At 51.1% G+C, this 14135-nt stretch overlaps 2 protein-coding genes across 3 annotated transcripts in view; both read left to right on the top strand.

The window, feature by feature from the left end:
- Window positions 1-820: 820 nt before the first annotated feature.
- Window positions 821-5272, top strand: Ebi3 (Epstein-Barr virus induced 3). The gene is made up of 5 exons (XM_021149313.1): window positions 821-1132; window positions 1968-2097; window positions 2382-2560; window positions 4455-4609; window positions 4878-5272. The coding sequence occupies exons 1-5, from the start codon at window positions 1066-1068 to the stop codon at window positions 5031-5033; spliced, it is 687 nt and encodes a 228-aa protein (XP_021004972.1). The 5' UTR covers window positions 821-1065; the 3' UTR covers window positions 5034-5272.
- A 2132-nt stretch (window positions 5273-7404) lies between these two features.
- Yju2 (YJU2 splicing factor homolog) overlaps window positions 7405-14135 on the top strand; it is a 10273-nt gene continuing 3542 nt past the window's right edge. Inside the window, exons 1-6 of one of the 2 annotated variants that reach the window (XM_021149310.2) lie at window positions 7405-7567; window positions 9008-9108; window positions 10320-10464; window positions 12686-12820; window positions 13020-13201; window positions 13702-13822. In XM_021149310.2, the coding sequence (XP_021004969.1) occupies window positions 7544-7567; window positions 9008-9108; window positions 10320-10464; window positions 12686-12820; window positions 13020-13201; window positions 13702-13822 (708 nt within the window). In that variant the 5' untranslated portion in view covers window positions 7405-7543. The remainder of the gene's footprint in view (window positions 7568-9007; window positions 9109-10319; window positions 10465-12685; window positions 12821-13019; window positions 13202-13701; window positions 13823-14135) is intronic. The other variant, XM_021149309.2, reaches the window with a different exon arrangement.

Below are 14135 nucleotides of genomic sequence, written 5' to 3' on the forward strand. Positions count from 1 at the left end.
GAATAAATAATTACAGACGACTCTCTCACTCTTCTTCATTTCAATACTTTGGTTCATCTTGGGGTTTTTTGGTTTTTTTTTTTTTTTCCTTTTGGTGGTAGCGTTCGTGTGTATGTGTGTGTGTGTGTGTGTGTGTGTGTGTGTGTGTGTGTGTGTAAATTGAACTCAAGACTCTGGACCCTCATCTATTATTATTTTTCCTTTCTTACTTTTTTTCTTTTCTTTTCTTTTCTTTTGAGATGGCAATCTCCCTGAGTATCTGGCTGGAGTTAAAATCACAGACATCCTTCTATCTCAGCCTCCCACATGCTGGGATGACAAATGGCTATTGTTATGCCTGAGCCTGAGTATTGTTATGCCTTTTTCTGGCGGAGTTCCTACTCCGAACACCCCCCCCTCCCCTTTTCTAGGCAAACCCCCTGAATCCCCCAGGGTTCTGAGCTCTGTTGATGCTGAAGGGACACATGTGACCTGGAGTTCCCAGAGACTTCAGCCTCTCCATGGGGGTTTCCTTGGGTATTCTGCACAGGTGTCTTGCACAGTTCAGTGTCCCTGGAGTTGGGAACAACCTGGAGGTGGTAGTTGCTCCTTGTTGTCTGGGGCCTGATGCAGTTTGGGGGAGATTGTAAGTGGTGAGAGGAACACTACCTAGTTTCTAGAACAGTGTCCCCCTGTCTCTCTGTCCCTCTGTCTCTGTCTCTCTCTCTCTCCCTGATTCTGTCTCTGTTTCTCTCAGTTCCCTCCTCTCCCTGTGCCTCAGGCCCCTTCCTGGGGCTTCCCCGTTGGCCATCAGCCGGAAGGAAAGCTGCTCAGTGACTTCTCCCTTTTGGGGCCCTCCTCCTACCTCAAGGCCTTTCCCCACACTCACACACACACATACACACAGCAGCTGGTGACAGAATCGGGGTTCCCGTCACCATCATCATCTCCTGCCCCATACACTGGTCAACTGAGCCACACTGGGCAGGACCTTCCTTGGGGCCAGGTTCCCTGTGTGGGTCCCATGTCCTTCACCCTCTCTCTGATGGGTCACTAACTCGGATCCAAGGAACAGAGCCAGAGAGCATGTCCAAGCTGCTCTTCCTGTCACTTGCCCTCTGGGCCAGCCGCTCCCCTGGTTACACTGGGACAGGTAGGTGACCACAGTGGGACTGGGGCACCTGGGTGGAGGGAACTAGCCCTTCCCTTTCAGTTTAAGGTCATATCTACCATCAGCTGGGAACTAACGTCTATACCCGTTGGACCTGTTCTCCTTCTACTACAGGGATGGGGAAACTGAGGCATGAAGACACAAAACCTCACTTATCCAGGCAGAGGCACCCTTGAACTTAGACATTTGTGGAGCTAGACAGTTGACTCTCAGAAACCCGAAACCTGAAGCCTCACCTTTGTGACTCAGCAGTTGTAAAAAAAAAAAAAAGAAAAAAAAAAAGAAAAGAAAAGAAAAAAGAAAAAGAAATGGTAGACAATACTGGGTATAGTGGGGCACACCTGCCATGAAGCTCTCACGAGTTCAGGTTCATCCACAGTTACATAGTAAGTTCAAGGCCAGCCTAGGCTATGTGAGACCCTCCAGGAGGAGGAAGAGGAGGAGGAGGAAGGAAGAGGAGGGAGATGGAGGAGAAGGAGAAAGGAGAGAAGGGAAATTGGAAAAAAAAAAAAAAAAAAACCTCAGGCCAGGCAATGGTGGCACACGCCTTTAATCCCAGGACTAGGGAGGCAGAGGCAGNTGGATTTCTGAGTTCGAGGCCAGCCTAGTCTACAGAGTGAGTTCCAGGACAGCCAGGGCTACACAGAGAAACCCTGTCAAAAAAAAAAAAAAAAAAAACTCAGTTTTCTCATCTAGAAATTGAGCTAAGAACCTTGGGGTTTGTGGTAGGTGCAGGAGCTCATGCTTCCATGCATAACAGAGTCCTACACGGCCTACGGAAGCTCCTGTTCCTTTCCCGTTCCTTTGTCTCCTCCAGCTCTCGTGGCTCTAAGCCAGCCCAGAGTGCAATGCCATGCTTCTCGGTATCCCGTGGCCGTGGACTGCTCCTGGACTCCTCTCCAGGCTCCCAACTCCACCAGATCCACGTCCTTCATTGCCACTTACAGGTCAGAAAATGGAAAGGGTTTAGGAGGAAGCCGAGTATCAAGAGATTCCAATGTCCTGATCCACTCAGGGTAGGAGGCAGCCTAGGCCCCATGGGAGCCTGCTTCTAAAACAACAGAACAAGTGTGGGGTGTGGGTATTCTAGGGAGTTCTTCAGAATCCACAGTCCCCAAGTCCCCCTGAGCATATCACCCCCTGAGCTTGACCCACAGTCAGCTGGGGGTGAGCTGGGGCCTCACGGGCACCCAGGTTCCTTTCGAGATTCCCCATGGTGCTTCCCATGCAGGCTCGGTGTGGCCACCCAGCAGCAGAGCCAGCCCTGCCTACAACGGAACCCCCAGGCCTCCCGATGCACCATCCCCGACGTGCACCTGTTCTCCACGGTGCCCTACATGCTAAATGTCACTGCAGTGCACCCAGGCGGCGCCAGCAGCAGCCTCCTAGCCTTTGTGGCTGAGCGAATCAGTGAGTGTCTGTCCTCCCTGTCCCTCTCCACCTGCTCCATCCCTTGGCTCCTCCCTGCCGCCGCCCCCTACCCCCGCCCACCTCTTGCTTTGTCCCTGCAGCTTCCATCCTTTGGCTCTGCTCCCGTCTCACAGGCTTCCTGTCTGCCCCCGGGGCCTTTGCATTGCTTCCTTCCTTGGCCTTCCTAGGTCTCTGCTCCAATGTCGGCTCCTCAGTGAGGCCTCCCCAAAAGTATAACATTAAACATAAGCAATAGTCACAGTTAAGAGAGGATGAAAGCCAAGGGTGGTGTACAAGTCTTTAATCCCAGAGGTAGGCAGATCTCTGAGAATTCAAGGCCAGCCTGATCTACAGATCAAGTTCAAGGCAAGCCAGGGTCACTCCTGAGCACCTGTCTCAGAAAAGAAAGCCAAGAACAAAAGCTGATGCAGGTCAGTGAAAGGCTACACAGCTCTCGAGGGTTTAAACCTGAAGTCTCCACATGATCTCCCAACTCCAAACCTAAGGATCTGCTCAACAGCAATAAAGCTGTTCCTCCCTACCAATCCTTGGCAACCTCCTTGCCAGCATCCAGAAGGCCAGTGCCCTGTGCGTTCCCATGGAGAGATGGGCACACAGTGTTTATCTAGCGTTACTCAGCCCTAAAGAAGAGTGAGTGAGGCTCTGGCACCATCCCCTGTGGCAAGACCTTGAGGACACTACGCTCAGTGAGCAACCCAGACTCAACCCACACAGTGTGGGCTGCAGTACAGAGGAGTCTAGAGACAGGAAGTCTGAGTGCTGAGGACAGAGAAGGGTAGGAAGATGGCTTGTGTTGTCATGAAGGAGTGTTCCAGAAGTAGGTGGAGTAATGAAAACGCTCTCTGCAGATGCACGGGATGTCTTCTAGCAGAGACTTGTGCTCTCAGAATTGTATCTCAGAAAAGCCCTTCAGCCTACTGGAGACTTGCACTCGGAACCTTTCTTTGCCTGTGTGACCCTTGTGACTTCTATCAGCAGTGATGAGGGTGGTTCCGCAAATGCTTTTTCCTTGAGTAGATAGACGAATGAAGGAATAAATGAACGCCTGCATGACTGATAGCAAGTGGATGAGTGAATGATTTAGTAATGAATGAATGCATAATGAGTGACTGAAGGCATAGATGACATGAGTGCATGCACACGAATGACTTAGTGAATGAACGAATGAATGCATGAATGACTTAGTGAATGAGTGAATAAATGCACAACTGACATAATGAATGCCTAATGAATACATGATGGGCTGGAGAGATGGCTCAGCGGTTAAGAGCACTGACTGCTCTTCTGAAGGTCCTGAGTTCAATTCCCAGCAACCACATGGTGGCTCACAACCATCCGCAATGAGATCTGACTCCCTCTTCTGGAGTGTCTGAAGACAGCTACAGTGTACTTATATAATAAATAAATCTTTTAAAAAAAAATGAATACATGAAGGCCATGAGTAAATGAATGAATGACATGAGTGACTGCATGAATGAATGAGTGACTCAATTAGGGAGTGAATGAATGAATTCACAAAGGATACAGTGAATGACCTAGTGACTGGGAAATGGATCCCTGAACGAATGAGTGTATAAATGATAAGCGCAAATGAATGAGTTAATGAATCCAGGAACAAATCTGCACTTGAATCAAACAATAAATAAACGTGAGTGAGATGGTGAGTAACTGAGGAATGAATTAGTGAAGAATTTAGTGAATACGTGAACGAATGAAGTGTGAGTATGAATGAACGGAAGGACTGAGCAAATCCATGAATAGCTGTCTGAAGGTGAAAGCGAACGTGTGAATGAATGAGAGTCACAAACGAAGACTTAGTGTGTGAGGGATGAACCGGCAGAGCAGACGCTGACCCAGGTCCTGCTCCCACCAGTCAAGCCCGACCCTCCGGAAGGCGTGCGCCTGCGCACAGCAGGACAGCGCCTGCAGGTGCTCTGGCATCCCCCTGCTTCCTGGCCCTTCCCGGACATCTTCTCTCTCAAGTACCGACTCCGCTACCGGCGCCGAGGAGCCTCTCACTTCCGCCAGGTGAGCTGCGCGCGGGGAAGAAGGAGGAGCACAGAGGTGGATGCTGGGTGAGACTGGGTCCCACTGGGTAATCTCCTGTCTCCGCCTATCGCCTCGGTTGGAGCGTAGAGATTGCTGGTGTGATTCAGCAGTAGACTTTACCTGCTTGCTGGGAATTTGAACTCACTGCAAGCTCTTTACAAACCAAGCCAGCTCCCCAGCTCCCCAATGCATTGTGGTCCTTCCCACCTCCTCCTTCCACTGGCCTGACACCCCCTTCTCCCCACAGGTGGGACCCATTGAAGCCACGACTTTCACCCTCAGGAACTCGAAACCCCATGCCAAGTATTGCATCCAGGTGTCAGCTCAGGACCTCACAGATTATGGGAAACCAAGTGACTGGAGCCTCCCTGGGCAAGTAGAAAGTGCACCCCATAAGCCCTGAAGAGGGACTGGATCCTTGATATCAGACCCTGATGTCGTCTACTTGAGGGTGGCGAGGTGGCCTGTCCTGAGTCCGAATACTTTCCATGTACTGGGCTACTCCGAAGCACTGGATAATTCACTTGACTTCTTCAGACCTCAATTTCCAACCCTGTGGGATGATCTTTCTTCTGCCGGTGTGGGGCTTTGTGAACTTTAAGTGTGATTTAATTAGAAAGACGAATTAAATAAGAATCATCACCATCGTGTTTTTTGGGTTGTTTGTTTGTTTGTTTGTTTGTTTGTTTTGAGACCGGGTTTCTCTGTGTAGCCCTGGCTGTCCTAGAACTGGCTCTGTAGACCAATCTATCCTCGAACTCACCGAGATCGCTTGCCTCTGCCTCCTAAGTGCTAGGACTTAGACGTGCACCACCACCCAATAGGAATTACTATTAAAAGTAAGAATTCCTCTTTGCCCATTTTTAAATTTTAAATATTTTAATTTTATTTTCAAATATAAATATGGGGGTATGTGCAGTGCCCACTGAGGCCAGACGAGGGCGCCAGAGCCCGTGAAGCAGGAGTAACGGTCCACAGGGTGGCTGCTGGGTCTTCAGTTTGAACAGCCTGTGCTCCAGCACAGGAGCGCCTCTTTATCCCTGTCTGTCCATCGTGTCCATGGAGTGAGTGACATTGGGGCTTGTCTGTGTTTGTGTGCACAAGGCACACCTCAGGACCTCATACCTCCAAGGCTTCACTGACTGAGTCATCTCCACAGGCCCCCAAACAAGGCCTTCATGACAAAAAGAAGTTAATGTGGCTCGAGGGTCAGGAGCCTGGGAGGACACAGAATGGTGCTATCTTCAAAAAGGAATTCCACATGGTACAGTGCATAAAGGGGGAAGGGTCGGGGGGCATGAAAGTGGGAGACAGGGAGAGGACGGAGCAAGGTGCAAGGCCCTGGAAATGGCACAGGAGCTACCTGTAGGAGAATGTTGGGGACACACCCCCTAGCACCTGTTTCCTCAGCTAAGAGGAAAACAGGACAAAGTCCAGCCTTGTTGAAATGAGGATATCGAGGGCGGGGGTAGGGGTGGGGGATGGTGGCAAGCTAAAGCCCAGCCTAGAAATCCTGTTTCAAAAAGACCAAAAGGAGAGGAGGAGGAGGAGGAGGAGGAGGAGGAGGAGGAGCATCGATGGGGGCTGGGCTCAATGCTGGGGCTTGTCATATTTTGTAGGCACAAATAATAAATAAACAAATGTAAAAAACGAATACTAAGCCTGGCAGTGGTGGTGCATGTCTTTAATCCCCAACACTAGAGGCAGCCACAGGCGCATCTTTGTTGAGTTTGAGGCCAACCTGGTCTACAGACTGAGTTCCAGGACAGCCAGCACTACAGAGAAACCCTGTCTCAAAAACAAAAACAAAACAACAGCAAAGATACTATTTTTTAAAGAAAAAAGTAAAAAGAGTTGGGCACTGTGTCTCTTATTTGTAAACCCAGCACTTGGGAGTCAGAGGGAGGGGAGGATTACTGAGTTTTCAAGGTCAGCCTGGATTACGTGGTGAGTTCCTCTCTCATAAAAGAAGAAACGCGCCGGGCGGTGGTAGTACACGCCTTTAATCCCAGCACTTGGGAGGCAGAGGCAGGCAGGTTTCTGAGTTCGAGACCAGCCTGGTCTATAAAGTGAGTTCCAGAACAGCCAGGACCACGCAGAGAAACCCTGTCTCGGAAGAGAGAGAGAGAGAGAGAGAGAGAGAGAGAGAGAGAGAGAGAGAGAGAGAGAGAAGAAACGCGCGTGCACACGCACACACCACCAACGAAACATAATGAAAACAGGCAGGTCGCTGATTCCAGGCTTGCAGTAAGATTGTTTCAAATTTAAGGCCACGCTGGACTGTAGAGTCTGCTCCAGGCCAGCCTGGGCATCTTAGTGAGAGGCTACCTCCCAGCATTAGAGCGCTGGGTGGTGTTCTGTGGTAGAGTGCCTGCCTGGCATATACAAAGACCCTGGATTCCATCCCAGCAGCAGAAATGAAGAAACTTAAGAAGAAGGAACACCAGAACGGGACATGGTGGCCTTTAATTATTTGGTCCCAGAACTCATAAGCAGGAGGATCTCCTTTAGTTTGTGACCACCCTCGGCTACATAGTGAGTTACAGGACAGCCAGGGACACACAGTGAGACTCTGACTCAAAAAAACAAACAGCATTATTGATCAGAGTTAGGAGAGAAAATGTTAATATCCCAGGCAGCTTTCTCCATCCTTTCAGTGTGATAGATAGGCGCACACAGGATCCACGTGTCCCGGAACCTTTATTTCGGGCTTCACCTACCGGCACCCAGAAGGGAACGGAAGCGCACTCCCGACTCGGATCGACAAGGATTGCAGCCAATGAGAACGGTGAAGCGGGTAGGCACCAACCAGTGAGCCGGCTAAGGAAGTGGCGACACTGAGGCGCTGAATCGGAGAAACTCCCTGTGGACTGAGGACCGCTTCTTCGCTTGTTCGCTGGACAGGAAGCTAAAATGTCGGAACGGAAAGTTTTAAACGTAAGTGCTCAGAGTCTAGATGTTCCTACAGAGGGTGAAGTGTGCGAGGGCTCCGGGAGAGGCGTGCTTCCTTCCGGTCATTTCCTTTTGCAAACCCCTCTCGCGCACACGCACGCGCGTCCTCCAGTCGGGCGTGAGCTTCCCAAACTCTTGCCAATCACATTTTGGGGGGCGGTCCTTAGCTTTTTTTTTTTTTTTTTTTCCCCTAGCTTCGTGAGTAACCAATCATCACCAGGGAAGCGGAGCTTCTGTCACTTTACCGGATTGGGGGCAGGACTGCTTCTTTGTGGGTTTTCCCCAGATCAGATCAGGGGATGTTGTTGGTCACCTCAGTTCTTCCCGGCTTTTGTTGAATTAATATCCGAAACCTTTTGCAGCGATGTCTACATCATGTTGGGGTTTCTGGGGTGACTCAGTCTCCATTCTTGAAAAATTTTGCTCTCCATTTCCTGGATCTGTTTTTTTAAATGTTTGTTTTGGGTTAGGGTTTCACTGTACACAGAAGGCCCAGAATGGCCTCGAACTCACAGACCAAAGGTGTGTACATCTACGCTGGGCTATATTCATTTTTTAAAGGATTAGTTTTATTTTCACTTTATGTTTTTCCTTCATGTCTGTCTGTGCAGCACTTTGTGTGCACTGCCCAGGCTGACTGTAAACTCACAGTTCTGCACCAGCCTCCTGAGTGCTGGTATGACAGCTGTACACCATCATTCCCGTCTAAAGCCTGAATTAGCAAGGCTTCCTCTCCCATGAGCCTGGTTGCCAGTAGGTGTCAAAAGCAGAGCCTCCTTGTTGGTGGTCCACATAGCTTCTTTCTGGAGGGGGTGGGGGGTTGTCTCTCTTCAGCCCCCTGTCTCAGATTCCTGGGTGCTGGGTGATGGGTTTGGACATTGGCATGCCAGTAACCCAGAGTGGTTGTCCCTGTGTGCCTCACCCCAGCCTCCCAAGCACACAGAGAGGCCAGAGCCTGTTCTCTCCAAGGAGATTCACTGGCCAGATTTTGCCCTGGGGTGGTGCCCTGGAGCCTGTGTGGCACCCTAGTGCAGGTTAGGCCACCATTGACAAGGTCTGATTTATGTCGGGCCTCCATTTCCTCATGAGTGTCTAGAATCTTATCATGTGCTAGGCAGCAGGGGTCCACCCCTACTGCAAACCCTGGGCCTCTAGAACCTTCCCTAGAAGGCATGTCACAGCTTAGGAAAGTGACCCACCACACTATGTGATTTGTCTTGGAAGCTTGTGCACTCCTCCCTGTCCCAGCTTCTCATGACTGTGCTTCAAACAGCTCATGTCTGGAAAGGCTCCAGCAAGCTGAATCCTGAGCAGATAGATCCCTAAAACCAGGGTATCCTGTGTCTGCTGACATGGCTCTCAGACCCCATTCCTGCCCATATGGGACCGGAGCACCAGAAAACAGCAATGCCCTCTTCTCCGCAGAAATACTACCCACCTGACTTTGACCCATCGAAGATCCCGAAACTCAAACTACCCAAGGACCGGCAGTATGTGGTGCGTCTGATGGCCCCCTTCAACATGAGGTGAATCCCTGGGGACATGAGGCTGGAGGCTGATTCTCTGGAGAAACAACAAACAAAGATGATAGTTCCCACCCTCACAGAGTCCCCAACCCCTATCTCAGTGGACAGTCAGAGTGACACTTGGCCCTGCAGGATTTTGGACCCTCTAGTTGCAGCCCTTCTCCTGCCCAGGGCCTTTGCACTACCTATGGCCTCTGCCTGCAGATCTCTTGTCACCAGCTTCTCTGACAGAGCCTGTCTCCCATCTCATCCCAGGCAGGCTGCCAGCCTCCTCTTAGACCTTCACCCCCACTTTCCTGGGTTCAACCAGCTTATTCACACTTGACTGTGTGTGAGAATCACAATCCTGTCAGTCACACCTGTACAGTCACTGAGGATGGAGAAGCTGTCTGTGTGACTAGTTGATTATATCTTGTCTTCATTTCTTTGTTTGCTCCCTGTCTTAGTCACTGTGAACATGGGAGCTCTTAGAAGAGAAAGCATTTAATTGGAGTTTGCTTACAGTTTCAGAGGATTAGTCCATTGTCATCATGGTGGGGAGCGTGGCAGTCATGGTGCTTGAGAAGTAGTTGGAGACTACATCCTGATCTGCAGGCAGAAAGAGAGAAACACCAGATGTGCTGTGGGGTTTCTGAAACCTCATAGTTCACCTCTAGTGACACACTTCTCCAGCAAGGCCACACCTCCTAATCATCTCCCTCCCCCCCCCCTGCCGGGCCCCCCAAGACTCCCCGTGACTAAGCATTCAAATCTATGACTCTTAGGGACCATTCTCATTCACACCACTGCACTCCTCTACAGGCAGTTGTCAGGCACCTATCATTGATGGGGCAAGGGGAGCCTACTGACCCTCAGAGGCTAGTGGGGAGTGGGGATCATGCCCATCCTCTGTAGTAACACAAGGACACATGAGGCAGGCAGGGCAGGTGGTCTGCCAGCTGGACAGTCAGGGAAGTGTTAGAATCTCAGGCTGCGAGGACAGCAGAGCAAAGGCCTGAGGTAGGTCTAAGCCAGAGGTGTTTGTAGGCACAGCAGTAAACCAGGACAGGAAGTCGGGGGAGCAGCCAGGGTCAGGATTCTGCTGTCCCCTTGGCAGTTCTCAGAAGCTCTGTACACCCAGGCAGGGCATTCCCTCCTACCTGTAAGGTACATATGCTGCCACTGGGTGCTGGAGCAGAGGACAGACACTCATGCGCCTGCCCCGGCTGCAGGTGTAAGACGTGTGGAGAATACATCTACAAGGGGAAGAAGTTCAATGCACGAAAGGAAACAGTCCAGAACGAGGCCTACCTGGGCCTGCCAATCTTCCGATTCTACATCAAGTGCACGCGCTGCTTGGCCGAGATCACCTTCAAGGTAGGGGCTTCATTCATTCGCTTTCCCTCTGTGGACACCCCACAAAAGGGCAAAGTGTTGGGGAGGTGCTTGCAGCAGAACCCCACACAGAAAAGCCTGCCTACCTGCATGTGTGCAAGGTATGGGATATGTTGCGGGGTCAGGAAAAATCATGTTGTTCTGGGCCTTGCTTGTTGCTTTGCTTAGACAGTCTCCTGTAGCACGGGCTGGACTCAAACTCCGATGTACTCAGGGGTAACTATGATCCTGATCCTCCGGCCTCCACCTCTGGGGTGCTAGGACGACAGGCTTATGCCACCACCTCTGGATAAAAGTCATGATTTTCTTCTGTTCTTTCGTGTTTCTTGGGATGGAGGTCAGAGCTTCACATTCACTAGGCAAATGTTCTCCCTGAGCCACTGCGCAAGCACAAAGCCTGAGGACTTGGAGAAAGATAAGAGGAAAAGCACTCTTCCATCTGCACCACTGGAGGCTGTGGTGTTTTGGTTTGGTTTAGATTAGGTTGGGTTTTTTGGTTGGTTGGTTTTGTTATTTTTTTCACTATAAGCTTTAACCTATTAACCTAAAAAAAAAAAAAAAAAAAAAAAGCTGGGCAGTGGTGTCGAACGCCTTTAATCCCAGCACATGGGAGGCAGAGGCAGGCAGATTTATGAGTTCCAGGACAGCCAGGGCTATACAGAGAAACCCTGCCTCAAAGAAAAATAGGAAAAAAAAAAAATAGGATTTGATTAAAGTGAACAAAACATAAGCTTGAAGAAGTTACAGTTTATTTTACATGCGTCACGTTTGTGTGTCTGGTGCCCAGGAAGGCCACAAGGGGTGGGCTTGGGTCCCCAGCCACTGGACTTACAGAGTTTGTGAGCCACCATGTCAGCACTGGGAACTGAACCAGCTCCTCTGCAGTGGCAGCCAGAATCTAGCCCCTCATCCCCTTATTTTTGATTAAGGTCCTCTGTAGCCCGGGCTAGCCTCATTTACTTTATGGCCCCCTGCTTCCACCACCCTGACAGATACACGGCACGTTGGGTCATCTGTGTAGTTTGTAAACAAGAAGATAAAGCTAGATGAGCACACAGCGCAGGGTCACTTTGTGTTTCTGCCTCAACGCTGGGGTGTCGCAATACTGCAGGATGTGCTGCTGCTCAGGGGAGGTGAAAGGCAGTGGTGTTAGGCTGAGTCTCTTCCTTGCCACTGGGCTGCCAACACACCGCTCAGGAAAAGTGAAACAGAGTCTGCAATGGGATCCACAAGCCCACAGTGAGCTCCGGAGGGGAGGACCCCACTGGCTCTGAGTGCCAAATGTACAGAGGGCCCTCTTCTGGAGGCTGAGGCATGGCTCGGTATGACGAAGGTTTCTTTTCCCCACCTGCACCCCGTGGCAGTCCTTGATGAAGGGCTTGTCCAGACTGCTTTATTCATGCCAGATGGGGATGCTGACATCTCACTCAGGGTGAACCAGAGATTAAATACCTTTTGCAGAAAGGGATGCCCAGGAAGGGAAATTCATTGACTAAACACTCCAGGCCTATCTTGATAACTTCATTAACATGAAGAACTCAAGGTGTTTTTGTTCTGGTTTGGTTTGGGGTTTTTTTTTTTTGGTTTTTTTTTTTTTTTTTTTTTTTTGGTTTTTCGAGACAGGGTTTCTCTGTATAGCCCTGGCTGTCCCGAAACTCACTTTGTAGACCAGGCTGGCCTCGAACCTGCCTCTGCCTCCCAAGTGCTGGGATTAAAGGTGTGCACTACCACCACCCAGCAGAACTCAAGGTTTTTATGGACCAGTTGTCATAGTCCTTTTAGTGGGGTACCATGGCCACATGCTCCAGGGCAGGAAGCTAGTCAGGGGCTAGTTTGAATTCCCACTGTTCTCAATTATAAGATTTATTGGGGTTCTGAACTTGCTACAACCTTACCAGCTCTTCTGTCTGGTGGCACTGTCCACTGCCTCACAGCCCAGAGGCGTGAAGGTGCAGGTCTAGAGGTGTACTAAGGGCACAGATGGAGGGGGATGCACTAATAGTGTACACAAGGGGATAACAGTCCATGAGGGAGTCAGGTGTTCTTTGTTATGGCTACAGAATATTCCAGAGGGTGTGGGCATTAGGAGGAAAGGCCCACAGCCACCAAAGGAGTAAGCACAGATCCTGGTAGGAGGAATGGAGAAATGTACACAAAGGGCCCATGCTAGCACCCGGCAGCCATTTCTCCCCTGCCCTAACAGACAGACCCAGAGAACACGGACTACACCATGGAGCACGGGGCCACGCGCAACTTCCAGGCGGAGAAGCTTCTGGAGGAGGAGGAGAAGCGCGTGCAGAAGGAGCGAGAGGATGAGGAACTGAACAACCCCATGAAGGCAAGCCCTGGGCCACACCCTGCACCCCTCCCTAGCCTCTACCCTCTCCCACCCCTGCACCCCTCCCAAGTGCCCCCCATTCCCCCCTTCTCTGTCTCCACCTCTTACCCATCCCTACTCCCTCTCCCCTTGCCTACACACCCTCCCTTGCACCTCCTCTCCCACCCCTGCGGCCTCTCACCAGCGCTTGCACCCCCAGGTCCTAGAGAACCGGACGAAGGACTCCAAGCTGGAGATGGAAGTGCTGGNAAACCTGCAAGAGCTGAAAGACCTGAACCAGCGGCAGGCGCACGTGGACTTTGAGGCCATGCTGCGGCAGCACCGCATGTCTCAGGAGCAGTGGCAGCAGCAGCAGGAGGAGGAAGACGAGCGGGAGACAGCGTGAGCCAGGCCCTTCTGGATCTTTCCATGGCTGCCCCTCCCGTCTTGTCCTGTCCCCTTAGACTCTACTGAAGTGCAGCTGCTGGGACCCCTGAGACCCACTGTTCATAGCCATCACTCTGGCTTTTTGTTTCCGTCCCATGACTGGGTTTGTTGTTTGAGACAAGGCCTCATGTTAGCCCAGTCTGGCCTCAGAATCATTAAGTAGCCAAGAATGGTCTTGACCTCCTGATCCTCCTGCACCCACCCCCCCAGGGCTGGGCAGTAGGCATGTACTTCCACACCCAACTATATGTTATTTATTTTTGTGGTGCTGGGTATGAATCCAGGGCCTCACATGTGCCAGCCGTCTTCAGCCACTGAGCTGCTGCCCTCAAAATTGTTAATGTGGTTACCTGCTCCCCTGTTCCTGACACCAAGAGAGCAGGAAGAGGCAGCATCCCCTAGCTGCTGCAGAAGACCGCCCCCCGCAGTACATCCTCACCATGTCCATCCCATAGGGCCTTGCTGGAGGAGGCTCGCCATCGAAGGCTTCTGGAGGACTCTGAGTCAGAGGATGAGGCTCCACCTTCCCGACCACGGGCAACTGCAAGACCCAACCCCACAGCCATCCTCAACGAGGTAAGCCAGGCCCGGGTGTGGGTTGCTTACCCAGGCTGAATGGCCATAGGAGAAATCATGGCAGCAAAACTGTAGTTCATAACAGGACAAACAGCCCACAGTATGGCTGCTCTGCTCTGTTTCATGCTTCTGAGCCTGAGGAAGGGACTAGCCGGTGAAACAGTACATCAAGAATGGGGAGTCAGCTTTGCAGTGGTGGCGCACGCCTTTAATCCCAGCACTTGGGAGGCAGAGGCAGGCAGATTTCTGAGTTTGAGGCTAGCCTGGTCTACAGAGTGAGTTCCAGGACAGCCAGGGCTATACAGAGAAACCC

Source organism: Mus caroli, chromosome 17 (assembly GCF_900094665.2).
Source record: "Mus caroli chromosome 17, CAROLI_EIJ_v1.1, whole genome shotgun sequence".
NCBI classification, from domain to species: Eukaryota; Metazoa; Chordata; class Mammalia; order Rodentia; family Muridae; genus Mus; species Mus caroli.